The sequence below is a fragment of the Malaclemys terrapin genome, chromosome 8 (assembly GCF_027887155.1).
Source record: "Malaclemys terrapin pileata isolate rMalTer1 chromosome 8, rMalTer1.hap1, whole genome shotgun sequence".
NCBI classification, from domain to species: Eukaryota; Metazoa; Chordata; order Testudines; family Emydidae; genus Malaclemys; species Malaclemys terrapin.
In genome coordinates this window covers 85896671-85911324 of record NC_071512.1, presented here as the reverse complement: position 1 = coordinate 85911324, position 14654 = coordinate 85896671, and the positions used below count along the sequence as shown (strand labels likewise).

General features: G+C 40.6%; 1 protein-coding gene across 1 annotated transcript in view; it reads left to right on the top strand.

Moving 5' to 3' along the window:
* Window positions 1-14654, top strand: part of AK5 (adenylate kinase 5) — a 164723-nt gene that overhangs the window by 107072 nt on the left and 42997 nt on the right. Inside the window, exons 9-10 of the mRNA XM_054037166.1 lie at window positions 10075-10117; window positions 11018-11062. Of these exons, the coding sequence (XP_053893141.1) occupies window positions 10075-10117; window positions 11018-11062 (88 nt within the window). The remainder of the gene's footprint in view (window positions 1-10074; window positions 10118-11017; window positions 11063-14654) is intronic.

Below are 14654 nucleotides of genomic sequence, written 5' to 3'. Positions count from 1 at the left end.
GCTGCCAAACTGCAGTTGAGAAGGCTGTTGGTCTTTGATCATGTACAAAGACAAAAGCTGTGCATTCAGTGTGTAAGTTTTCTGTGGTGAACTGGTCCATGCAGTTCAGAATAACTCCAGTGCAAATCAAGGCTTTGTCAAGTGACTTCAGCTCTGGGAGGGGTTGAAGGGGATTGTAAATTCCTTCTGAAATGACAGTCAAATCTGCTCTTGAGTCAATTTTAGTCAGTCTTTCCAGAAATACTCATTTTAAGTCTCCGGGCAGGCTTGTGTAGTCACAAGATGGAACCCAGAAACAATGGCTCTTATTCTCTCTAATCATAGTTCGCTCTCTCGGTGCCTCAGCATGGCAAACAGCTGCAAAATGACCATATTTTATGCATTATTACATATTTCACCTTTAGCTGGACACATCTTGAGATATGAAATCTTCCACATATTGTACATTTATTCTAAAAGGATTTGTCGTTTGGTTGGAATTTTCTCCCTCTCAGGCTCAGGAGTCTTATGATAATTACTTTTAGCATTCATGCTGCAGCTGTTTACAGCTTATAAACAAGTTTCTTGTTTTTTCAAGTCTGGCAAGTTTGTTTTGCTGCTTCACAAATTCAGACTCCTTTACTACTTGAATAGCTGTGTGTAGTGTTAGGTCTGCCTTTAATTGTAGCTGCTGTGAAAGACTGCCTGTCTCTGATATTTTCATGTTGTGCAGTGCCAAATATCACAGTTTTCAGCCAATGCATGCAGAGCTTTTACAAAAGATTCATCATTTTATCCTGGTTCTAGAATTCTTCGGTGAAAACATGCTCTTTTATAAACCACATTTCTCGGAGATATAAAGTATGTGTCAAACATAGCCAGAACCCTTTCACTGAGATCTTTATGACGGTCTTCAGTAAAGGGAAAAGATTTAAAGAGATACTCTGCCTACTTTCTCATAGCATAAATTTAAGTGTGTATAAATTTAAATACACACACACACACACACACACACACACACACACACACACCCCTACACCTGGATATCTCAAAGTTTTCTTATGGAGTTTTGTAGCAATTTGAAATTTTGTGAAACATTGTTTCCAGTCTGTCCATTCTGAAAGTCTATCAAAGATAAAATTCTCTGGGGCATTGAAGAATGGCATGTTGATGAGATCCTGAAACATTTGTTGCATAATTTTCCCCCTTCTGTCCCCTTCTTCCTTCTGTTTCTGTTCCCTTCTGACACCATGCCATTGATACCTTGTACACCACAGACTTTTGTACCAGATATGGACTGACTACAGAGCTTCCTTCCCTGTGAGATGCACCAGAGAGCGGTGTTCAGGTTAAGAGGCTTTAATTCAGTTTTTCTTCAATGACCAGTCCGTGGACCAGCCCCAGCCCCTGAGATTTCCTTGGGGCACAGTATAGAAAGGCAGCAAGCTGGTCCCTCGTATCAAAAAAGATTAAGAAACGCTGCTTTAATGCACTGCCAGGAATGGCTGTTGTGAACTTAAGTTTGGTTTGAAGCACACGTTCCATATTGTAATACTGGTCATTGAAAATCCATCTGGTTCTGATTTAATGCAATTCTATCTATCAGGAAAGGAACTATGGATGCCAGTGTCACCGCTACAGTTGCCTACTCTACTTGTTCAGACATCCAAAATTCATCATTGAATGCAACAGATAGCCTCTCTTCCTAGTACTAGAAAGTGAATCAAATTATATCCCTTCCCATTTTGTTGCCGAGGGATTACCTCTATGGCTCTCATTTGGAGGAGAGAGAAAGCAGAGTAGTTTCTCATGAAGTTCCCTTGGGGCATTGGGAAGCAGATGGGTGGGCTGTCATGGAGTGTGACTGTATAAAGTAACCTCTCTCAACATCTTTTACAATTGCCAATGTTAGATTTAGGAGAGGAGAGTGGGACAGAGAGGACAAAGCTCCTGGAGGGCTGTTTGGAATACCCCTTAGCATCAGAGGTTTCCTTATAGAATCATAATATCAGGGTTGGAAGGGACCTCAGGAGGTCATCTAGTCCAACCCCCTGCTCAAAGCAGGACCAATTCCCAACTAAATCATCCCAGCCAGGGCTTTGTCAAGCCGGGCCTTAAAAACCTCCAAGGAAGGAGATTTCACCATCTCCCTAGGTAACGCATTCCAGTGCTTCACCACCCTCCTAGTGAAATAGTGTTTCCTAATATCCAACCTAGACCTCCCCCACTGCAACTTGAGACCATTGCTCCTCAAGTGATGACACTGTTGAGTGCATAGGCATCAAGCCTTTTGGGGGATCTGAGGCTGCTGGTCCTGGACTCAGACCAGGACCTTCAGTGTGCCTGAATGCTTTGTAAACTATGAGCAGATGTATGCTTATTAGATCACACCCACACACATTTTAGATCATCAGATGAACTCTAAAACCACTCAGAATATGCCAGAGACTGGATCATCTTGAAACAAGCAAGTCATACATCCAAAACTTCCCCTGCTGACAGCCACCTCATGATGCTTTCTGATTCTCAAGCAGATCTTCCCATATTATTATTAATCCCTCACAAGGTTTGGCGCCCTTTGCTGATCTTCAGGGGTACCAGCTGCAAACATTTTGGATCTTGTTTTAATACTACTCTAAGAACTACAACTATACAACAGACACAGAGCAGAATTGGCTAGTGGATTGAATACAGAACTGCAATCTGGGGTGCCTTGCTGCTGTAGCCTCCAATTTGGACGGCTCACAGACTGCCACCAGCAGGCAGGTCACTCCCAGATGTGTTTGTGTGACTGCAGCCTGCCAGTCACACCCTGGCTCTCACCAGCCTCCGTTACACTGCAGGGTGACCCCAACACACTCCCAGTCTTGAATTTTGCCCAGAAAAGTATATCTTCTACAGTAGAACCTCAGAGTTACGAACACCTCAGGAAGGGAAGTTGTAACTCTGAAATGTTCATAACTCTGAACAAGCCATTATGGGATGCTCCTCAGGGTGGACTGCTTGGAGTGGGGGCTCACAGCTCTGCAGTGGCTGCCTGGCAAGTGGGGGTGGGAAAAGGCAACTGGTTCTATTCCCCCTGGCTGCCAGGGTTATGAGTGAGGCACCTGGGGCACCACAGTGTCAGTGGCCTTGCGGTGCAGGCTGTGGCCCTTTAAATCTGAGCTGCTCCTCCAGAGTGCAGCATGCAGGCAGGAACTCGGGCTCCGGCAGCTTATGCTCCAGGCCAGGTTTCAGTAGCAGCTCGGAAAATTTCTTTCCCAGGGCTCTGAGCTTGCAAGCTTGTCCCCCTCCCAGCTAGGGGCGAGGAGGGCGGGAGGGAGAGGGGAAAATAGCATTCACCACCTCCTTCCTGTAAGTGGCTGCCATACATCATGGCGCGTAGGGGATGGGGTGAGGACAGGCAGCCCAGATGTGCCCAATTTTAAGATGCAATACAGGCACAATACATTATTTGCTTTCTTTCCCCCCCGTCTCTGCTGCTGCCTGATTGGTTACATTCTGATTTTACATGGTGTCTGGTTGACTGGTCAGTCCGTAACTCTGGTGTTTGTATCTTTGAGGTTCTACTGTACTGCCCAGCCCTCTCCTGGACAGTCCAAATATACTAAGTATATTCCCTTTAAGGCAATAATATCCAGTAGCTTGTTATCTTAACTAGAGTTACTCAGACACTAATTTAAACACACTGGATTAGATAAAAAAGTTTATTAACTACAAAGAGATAGATTTTAAGTGAGTACAAGTAATGAGGCATAAAAGTCAGAAATAGATGCAAGAAAAATAAAGATAATCCCCTTCTAGTGCCAAACAAACTATATTAAATTCAAGCAAAGTTTCTTACTACATGCTTCCAGCAGAATTAGTGACCAAACTCTTCAGGTCAGGATCCCTTCCTCAGAGTCCAACAACTGTTTCCTTTCTCTTCTTAGGTGCGAATAATGAGATGGGCAAAGAGAGAGCGAGAGAGAGAGTCTTGGGGTGTTCACCTTTTTTCCCCTCCCCCCATCTTTTCCAGCTGAGAACCAGGTGACAGGCAGTCTGCTGGGCTTTTTCACCTGTGTGACCTCTCTGTTTTTCTCCCTTCCCCTTTCTGATTGATGACTGTTTACTGCTTAAATGCAAATTAAGACAAGAATACACTCCTTTGTTCAAGACAGGTCTATTTGATTAATTTTGTTAATTTGGTGCTAGGTGAGTATCTATTTTTATCACCATATAGGGGAAAATTTTAACTTTATGCATAAAGCTGCTATACACATTTTACCATGATATTACTGATTAGCAAGTTGTGAGCTTTCAAATGATCTCACAAGGCATACCTTGTATAAAGATTATTACAAGTAGTGTGAGGGTGTAAATACAGGGGTGTAGTCCATCACAGCCCTACAGCATGACGTTTAATATTCCTTCAAGAATTTTTGTTAGCAATAACAATTATACCTCTGGATATTCTTGAAGTCTTTTTTGCGATGATAAAAATTGACCATTTAATCTTATTTATTTTCTCTCTCCTAGCCAATTTCTGATCTATGACAATACTTTTCTTCTTACTTCATGACTACTTAGTTTCTTTAATGTCTTGTAGGTGACCATGTCAAAGACCTTTTAAGTCTAAATTATGCAACTAGTTCTGTTTTATCCACTACTTTGACATGTTCAAATAATAAATGAAATAAATAATCGACTAGTAAAACATGATTTTCCTCTGACACATCAGCTTTCTCCATATCTGTTCATATCCCCTGTGCTGGTCCTTATTTTCTTTCAGAACACATTCACACACACTTTAAAAGCACCATCCATTATATACACGTTCCAGTTTCTTTATATGGATGTGATTTAGGAGTCACAATTGACCATTATCACCACCTACAAAGATCTGAGTAGTGCTATAACATTCCCTCTAATATGCTGTGACTTACTGTCAACCCGTTTTATTATAATAGTTATTTCAAGTCCCAGTCAATACACTCAAAGTTAAACATGTTAACCTATAACAATATCCAATATAGATTAACTACCTTCTAATGAATTAAATGACAAGAGAAGATCTTATTATAACCCAAACTATATAACAGGACATTGTTTAATCAATATTTCTGCTATTATCATTAGATCACATACATGGTAACTTATTGTACTCCTGATATTATACTTTCAACATCTAATAATCATCTCAGTCTAAAATCTGTCTTCCCAATTTGGAAAAGGTAGGATATGTATTTTGTTTGTTCAGCTATAGGCAGCTAGATCCCCTGTACCTGATGATCCTTCAGACAGTACGACTACATCTGTTAGTTGGGTTCAAGTGCAATTGCCCAACCTAAAAACTCTGTTAGGATAAACTATACTTATGGACAACCTTACCTTGACCTACCTGCACCAGTAACACTTGACTATAAACTGCCCATCAAATATCTCTGTTAAAGATAGATATCCCCTAACCTCAGTATGAGTTACATGACCGTCAGCAAAATGGAAACAGCTGGGTCAAGAATATAAAGACAGTTCTATTACTGAATCACTATATTCCTGATAGTATTCCTGGCACCACCTCTTCATTCCTTTCCTTATGTGATCATTAGCCAAGTCTTTCAATTCTTCTCCAGAGCCCTCTGGCAGAGCCCACCATCATCCATCTCCTAAAAATTAATACATACAAATAGCTATTATTTAAATTAAAATCTTAGTTGACTGGCTTAATCACTGACATAAGCCCCTGCCTACCCTATACAAAAGGACAGTACAAGAGAAATCTGCTCACGAGCTGCTCCTTGTCTGACATGGTCACATCACATGACCACTTCAAGAGTGTGCAGATCCTGTAACTGAATTCCATACAGCAAGAGTCTAACTCTCCACCCGCATCAACACAAGCTTCCTGTGCTTTTTGGGGAGAGCGGGGGGGAGGGTGGGGGAGAAAAGAGGGCAAAGGAGAATCAATCTATGAGTAGGGTTTAATACCTAGAACAATGGAAACCACCTAAGTAAACGAAGGCACCAAAATTAAATCCAAAGTCATCTTATTTTCTAATTTATTTTAAGCCTCCTTGACTTTCTCTCTTGGCTCCCTGAAGACCATAGTCAGCGTGGATTCTTACCTGTCAGAGTTCATAGTACCTCTTTGCCCTGTAGTCCAGTATTGTTCTGTGGACCTCAGTGCATCATTTCAAAATCAGTATGAATTAATGCTATGAGAGACATTTTCATAGGATGACTGTAAATCCAGATTGCAGTCTCACAATCCCTAATATTGTCTCATTAGGGAAATCCTGTGGATAAAATTTAAAAATAAAAGAAAGTCTAGTGAAAATGGACATAATTCTACACGGGAAAATCAGCATATATGTAGATAAGAGTACAAGTAAATATTTTTGAGGAGATGGTTTTTGATCAATGGTTTGTGTTATTTATCGACTTTTGAATTTTAATGAATATAAATGCCACTTATTCCTTTCCTGAACCTGGACTGAAGACTCACAAATATTGATCTTTTCTGGCATATAACTAATCCTAAAAGAGATATTGCCTGCTAAACAGGAAACTGAGAAGTTCATTTAGCTTCACTGCTGCCTCCTGGGATGTATTTACAATATAAGGAACTTCCAGTGCAAAAAATTATAGCTCCAATTGACTTAAACTTTCCTTCACTGTCTCAACAACTGATCCCACCAGCCTGCAAGGGTCCCAGTCTGTTTAATGTAATTTCATTTGAGGAGTTGGGGGAGAGCAAAAAGAGCTGATTATGTGAAAGGATGGCAGTAACTTCTTTTTCATCCTAATTGTAGGTAAACTTGTGACTAAAGGTATGCAAAAAAAAAAAACAAAGGGAGGTGGAATGGGGGACTGTTCTTAATTTTGGTTAGCTAATCTACATCAGCTAACTCTGGTTAAAATAGCAGCAAGGACACTGGCAACTCAGCTTTTAACTCATGGTAGCAGCTTGAGTTAGAGCTGATAGGAGAGTCTGTGGTTGAACTCGAGCTGCCAAACTGAATTAAAAAAGCCAAGTTGACCATGTACTTACTGCTTTTTTGATCCGAGTTAAGAACACACTTTTTTTTTTTTTTTTTGGCAGTGCAGACATTCCCTAAGAGTTTGATTAAAAAAAACCCAAAAAAACAAAAAAAAACACCCCTCAACTTAGCCTTCCATTTTGCACCCACAATTTTTCAGCTAATTTTTCCTGCAATTATTTGCATTCAAACCTACCAGTGCAAAATGAGAGGCTATTTCTAAAAACTGGGCCCTTAATATTTTATGCATATCTTCTTCAGGTTGATTATGTTATTCTCTCAAAAAAAGTCATACTAGATGACGATATCAGTGGGGAGCAAGGCCAGATTCAACCCAGTTATTCTTCAAACACTTGCTGTTCTGATCCTCTCTTTATCCTAAAATTTTGGTATCATCATAACATGATTGAGGCCACTATTGATATTTTCTTTTAAAAATGCCAACCCCACTGCTGCAGAATACTAGCATGGTCATTACTATAAATCAAGAAATGAAAAGGAACTATAATCAATTTTTTGGTACTTCAGTCTAATCAAGAATACTTGTATTTCAGTGATGACTCCTGAAACAGAATCAGAAACCTGTACATGTATGTAGGACACTTGCCAGTTTGAACAGCCAACAGTTTACACAATATATTCTCCCACTGCTGTTCACTTCACTCATTCTATTCAATTAGCCATACTACTGTAGCAATGCTATTTATTTTAAAGTACTAAAATAAAAGTCAAAAGTAAAGTTTTATACCCACATACTGGTACTGTACAGACCATCATGAACTATAATTGCATACTATCTTTCCTAGAATATAAAATATGCTGATACCACATGTGCATTGAGTAGTTTTAAAACCAATTGAGGTATTTTACAGAATACATTAAAATACTGCTGATCTAAATGCATTAGTAGCTTATGCACATCTTTTATTTTATTTATTTAGATGTATAGAACATAGGGGTGCCTATCTGAACATGGACTCAGAGTCATAGGTCTGGAATGGACCTCAAGAGGTCATCTAGTCCAGTCGCCTGCACTCATGGCAGGACTATTATCTAGACTAGTGGTCTCCAAAGTGGGGTGCACAAGAGGATCCTTGGGGGTGCACGACAGAAGGAGCGCTTTTTTTTTTTTTTTTTTTTTTTTTTGCTTCGGCACGGTAAGGGGTGCATGCTCAAAAAATTTTTTACTGATAGGGGTGCACAATCAAAAGTTTGGAGACCACTGATCTAGACTGTCCTTGACAGGTGTTTGTCTAACCTGCTCTTAAAAATCTCCAGTGATGGAGATTCCACAACCTCCCTAGGCAAGCTATTCCAGTGCTTAACCACCCTGACAGTTGGGAATTTTTTCCTAATATCCAACCTAACCCGCCCTTGCTGTAATTTAAGCCCATTGCTTCTTGTTCTATCCTCAGAGATTAAGAAGAACAATTCTTCTCCCTCCTCCTTGTAACAATCTTTTATGTACTTGAAAACTGTTATGTCCCCCCCTCTTCTCCAGACTAAACAAACCCTATCTTTTTCCAACCTTCCCTCACAGGTCATGTTTTCTAGACCTTTAATCATTTTTGTTGCTCTTCTCTGGACTTTGTCCAATTTGTCCAAATCTTTCCTGATTGTATGGTGCCTATGTCAAACACTTAAAAATACTATAAATCAAATAAGAAACAGTAGCCCCATGACACAGAATAATATTAAATAACCAGGCAGCGCAAAGTAAGTAGTTAACCACACTCCTCACTTCCCCCATACGTTCTCCTCTAACAACATTTGCTGCTTCAGCAGCACTTGCAGTTTGTCCTGAAGATCAACAGATTCAGACCAAAGACAAAACCACTTCAAATCCACATTATATCTTTGAACATAAGAGCCTTTATTGTGGCCAGGAAGGTTCAGAGGCAGTTTGCATAACCATCATTGCAGGAGCTCCCCTAGCTGTCCTTTTCCCCCAGGCATTTCCTTACCACTCACATCCTTATCTTTGTTGGGTTCAGGATATGCATCATCTTTTCTGACCCTGCGTTCTATGGAAGGAGTTGTGACTGACATGTACAGGCTGTGGAAGAGAAAGCACAAAGCTGTCCTTTGTTGCTCCATGCCCCTCCCTACAGGGGTCAGTCACAGTCACTTCACTCTCCTGGGTTACAGGAAGTGATCTCCTATTATTGCCCATGGTTTGTTGGAAAAATAGTTTCCTGACCAGCTCTAGTCAGGAGTTGAGAACATGCAGCCAGAGGGTTTACTACAAGTTGGCCTAAAATGGATGTAACATGCTCCAGAACTGAGGACTATAGCTAAGGACAAACTTTTTACCTGGATGGGTCTAGTAAGACTGCCAGAGAACCTCAGAACTCATTGTTTCTGTTACATATACAAACCACATATTTTTTCAAAAAAACACACACACTTGCCAAACTTCATGTTCATCTGACCATTTTGGCAGAGGAGACTTCTGCTGAGAGACAAAACAACTCCCAAATGGGCAAGAGAGGTCACTGCAGAGTAATGCAAGGTAGCTTTCTTCTCCCTCATGGTGCCATCAAACATGCTCAGTTCCTACTATCTCAGAAAAGAGGGTCATAGTTCAAGACCTGAACTCCAGTTTCCTGAGAGTTAGTGCAATATATTGCAAGGGGCAATACGTTAATTTCATCTTTATAAACACATACTTCACACACTGCAACTCACTCTATTGTTACTTAGCCCATGGTTGACTTGGAAACACATCCACCATTTACTGTGGGAAGCTATTTAGTATGCATACTAGCAGCCTCTGAAATACTTAGCCACTATGTGACTTAAAACTATAATAGGCCAGTCATTGCAGCAATTACAGCATGGGCCAATATCAATCAGCGTGAGCTACCTTGGGTTTCCTGTAGGCATGTTCTGCAGGGAGAAATAAAGCTACATGAATAGAGTTCCCTATGTAGCCATTGTTACTGTATATTTGAATAGGCACAAAAAAAATAGCAAAATCATCTTTCACATGGTTAGTTTTAATATCCACGGGTACATGAAGAACACACAAATTATGCAATAACAATTTTTAAAATGTCAATTCCTTAATTAACAGGTAGATGACCAATCAAATTTCTCTGGATATGAGAACGCAGGCGGTGAGTTTCTTCTTAAGTATAGACTAATGTATTCATTATGATACTTTTAGTTCCCCCTTTAGTATACTCAAGTACATAAGTATAGTATATTGCATCTAGATTCTTCTTATTTTTTTTTTTTTTAAATGAAAGAGGTATGCATTTCAGATACTGATGGAAAGCACATTTGATTGTGTGAAAGTATGTCAGGGAGTTACTTCAATTCCCATTCAAGCCATTGGACACAGACTTATTCAGAAGTCTTACTATTAAGCCAAAAACAGCTTTCAGAATTTGGCAAACAGTTATTAAAGGGCTGATGTAAGGTGTGACTTGGCAGGATTCTAAGAGCAGCCTGAGGGTTAATGAACACCTTCAGCTAGTGATATCCCGTAATTAGAAATGTGCAAGTCAGAGGTGAGTTGCTTCTAGTCTGGCTGAATTTAAGATTAAATGTCCTTTAATGTGGAGCACTGAATGCAAAAACCTAAAAGGATATGGAAATTGTTATATATGAACTTTAATCAAATTATACTTTTAGAATAAAAACAAAAGAAAAGAAAAGAAACATGGTGGCTCATGATGCATATTATTCTGATCTCAAGAGCAGTTTGATTCTTTTTAATTATTATGATTTCGCTTTTTTTGCTAGGGTGTGCATATGAAAGGGCTGTCATTGTTTCCATGTAAGATATATTTTTATCACTTCTGCAGTGACAGCTACAAAACTGGGACATAAGTGAGCTTGTGAATAACAGTTCATTTCAGAATAAAGAACATTCTAGTAGAAAACAAAAGCTACTTTAAATCTAAAAGTTACCTTGAAAACCTTGCTATGTGTTATATAACAGTGTATAGAAAGAACAGAAGATTAAAATCAGTACTTGCTGACAATAAAACAAAGATTTTATTTTTATTTAGATTTTACGGAAGATTTTAGGAAATCTAACATCATTTTTGTAGTTGGTAAGTAAGAGCCTTAATATAACTGTTCCATTTGCAGCTGTTAACTATGGGTCATACAGTTTTGATTGTTAATGTCTGTAGATGAAAGACTGAAAGTGGGGGGAGAAACACTGACTGACAAGTTTCACTTGCTGCTCCTCAAAATCTGGCACACCGAAGGAATCCCCGCTGACATCATCACCATTTTCAAAAAGGGAGACAGGGCCGACTGTGGCAACTATTGAGGCTTTGCCCTCCTCTCCATTGCTGGGGAAATCCTTGCCAGAATCTTACTGAATCGCCTACTCCCTCTTGCAGAGGAAGTACTTCCAGAATCCCAGTGTGGCTTCAGACCAACACAAGGCACCACTGACATGATTTTCGCAGCCAGGCAGATTCAGGAAAAATGTCAAGACCACCACCAGGAGCTGAATATGGCCTTTATCGATCTGACCAAAGCCTTCGACTCTGTCAACCGTGAGGCTCTGTGGAAAATCATGTCAAACTTTGGCTGCGCAAGCGAATTTAGCAGTGTCTGAAGGTCCAGACCTGTGCACCGTACATCCTTGTGCTCTAGTGCAAGGTTATATAGGGAGATGTGAACCTGCTCTCACACCAGTTTCTTCTCAGCTGCCCTTGGCTCCAGACAGATCATAACAGTGTCTGCTGCTAGCTTTGCAGTTCCTTCTTTGTGTTCTTTATGTTACTTTTCATTAGCACACTTCGTGCTTTCAGAGGGGTCCCCCCCCCCTTCTTTCTGCAGTCAGGGCCTTCTGCCGTTCCCTCGATGGAACAGGTTATGCCAAGCATTCCAGGCTTCAAGCCTTGTCAGATGTGCCACAGGTCTTTCTCCCTCAGCAACAGACATTCCAGCTGCCTCAGAGTCCCACATACGATCCAAATGCAAGGTCTGAACCAGCTTTAAAAAGCAGATCTGTCCAGACCCTTGCACCTCAGGGTAGACAGAAGCGCCTTCTCATGGAGCGCTCACTGAGATCCAATCCCACCCTGTACGTCAGCCTCAGCCACTCAGGTCATTCCAATGCATTCAGCCTCAATTAAAGATTGCGGGGCAGCTCCAGAATCAAATATTCCAAGAAAGAGTCCACATTACCTAGAGGGACTCCTATAAGAAGGAAAGTCATCTCCATGGCCAGAATTTAGGGAGACCTTGCATCCCAGTATGGGTACTGTTGAGGCTTGTGCAAGCCCCAGTACCCATCAAGATGAAGTCCATTTCATCCCATACCAAGGAATCTTCTAGAAAAATCACAGCTGTTAGCACTGAAGTAGGTACTGGAAGATGAGCCCTCCAGACACAAAAAGAACTCTAAGGGACTCCTCTAAGAACCCTATATTGACCTCAGAATCCTTCTCTTCAGGTTGCAGCCATAATGACTGTACCTCAGCAGTCCCCAGTACCTTTCTCCTCAGCTCACATACCCCACAGGGCACAAGGACTGCACCTCCGTACCATCCCCAGTTATGGTGGAACACTGCCCAGGCTCCATGGTACCGATTAGGTTCCTTTCTCATGAGGACCTCTTGATCACAGAGGAACCAGACTCTTCCTCCTCAGGGACACTGAGAGGGATCCCTCCCTGGTACCATCCCACCTGTCAGCACTGGAGCTTTAGCACATAGCTCAGCCTCCCAAAGGTGCATCTCTTTGGAAATCCAGTGGAAACTGCAGACACTTGTGCTTATGGTAGAGTCACAACTCAATGGGGATACCCTCTTAGTCACCTGACATTACACCTCCTCTGTGCTTACCCTCCGACACATGATCCTCCGGGTTCTAAATAGGAACAAGTGGTAGAAATTTTCATAGCTCCATGTTGGCCATGACAAGTCTGGCTCTCAAATCTGCTTTGCTTTTCCCTGTGAATACCACTCTGATAATGGATCTCCTGACCCAAAACTTGGGCACCACAGCCCAACATTTCTGTCTCTCAGAGCTTGGCTCTTCAATGGTTCTTGGGCATAGAATTGGACTGTTCCCCCAAGGTTAAGACAGTAGGAAACCTGCCATGAAGAAAACCTACCTGCAGAAATGGAAGCATTTCCAGGTCAGCCATGCTCATCGATCAGTAACTCCTATGGAATGTCCACTCAGGCATTGTTGACTACCTGCTGGACTTGAAATCACGAAGTTTGTTGTCAAGTATCAGGGGGTAGCCATGTTATTCTATATCTACAAAAACAACAAGGAGTCTGGTGGCACCGTAAAGACTAACCGATCTTTAACTAATCTGTTAGTCTTTAAGGTGCCACCAGACTCCTTGAAGTTTGTTGTGTAGCTCTGTTAAAGTACATCTAGTGATGATTATGGGATTTCACCCTCCTGTCCACAGATTGGTACAGTGTACAAAAACAGTCAGGTTACCTCAAAGGGTTGTCTAATTTGTTTCCATAAATCAAAGAACCTACTCACTCCTCCTTGAGACCTTAACCTGGTTCTTAATGCACAGGTAAGTAACCTCTCTATTTGCATATTAATTCTTGTAAATTAAAACCATTAAATTTGAAATAAAGCCATGCAAATTAAGGTTTTGCAAAGATCAGAAGACCACATTTCTGTACTACAGGTTTTTTAAACCCCATTTTTGTACTAAATATGAATAGACCCAGCTCATTACTAACCTGTATGTATATAAAAAACCTTGAAAAAGTGAGGCTGGACTGTTGCACCGTTGCTATGGTAATCCAGAACTTTCATAAAGGGAAAATGCACAATATTTTGCTTCATACTTTTTGAAAAACTGCTATCCTATGTTATATAGTTACAGCAGCACTTTTTCCCTCGCTGTCTCATTTCATTGAGGACTCATACGTGGGTTTGTATAAAACAAGGAACTGTGAAGTGTTCTGTAACAAATTTAAGAATTTTTATGTTTGTGAGCTGTCCACACTCAGACAATGTTTTTCTCACATTTATTCTTTAGTTGGTTGTTTTATGAATAATTCTTGACCTCTCTCTCATTTGCAAGTAGTTTATTTAAAATATTCAACATCTGAAATTATAGCTGTTTTTCCAGCAGACACACACAGGCATATGGTATGTTTCTTTTGCCTTATTGCATCAGACTAGCTTGTAGAATCAGATATTGTACTTGGCTAAATGAATTCAACATTTCCTTTCCATGAAGCTCAAAAATTAGAGGAAAACACAGGTAAGCATAATGTTTAAGAAAGGCACCAGATTCTAATGTGATGAGGTTAAGTATCTAGAGAGACAGGCTGAAAAAGAGAAGCATAACTGACAGAAAAGTACTGATCAGTAAATATAGTTTATCACAGATCCTAGTAACTAAGAATAGGGATTGCAACACATCTGGGAAAAAAACATTAATTTGAAAAAAAGTCACTCACCAGCATGATTTCATAAGGATATTATCACTGTTTGCTATTCTGTTGGCCAAATCACAACAAATGATCCTCTTTTTTTTAAAGTATATTTTTCAGTAAATTCCTTTTCAGAGAATCAAGGACCAGGCAGGCACCATTCAAGTTTCCCCATGCAATCACCATTATGCACCTCATTTCTTACATTTGGCACCCTATGCTGCTTTGTGCCGGTGTAACAGGAGTGAAGAGTTCTGCATAGCCTTGA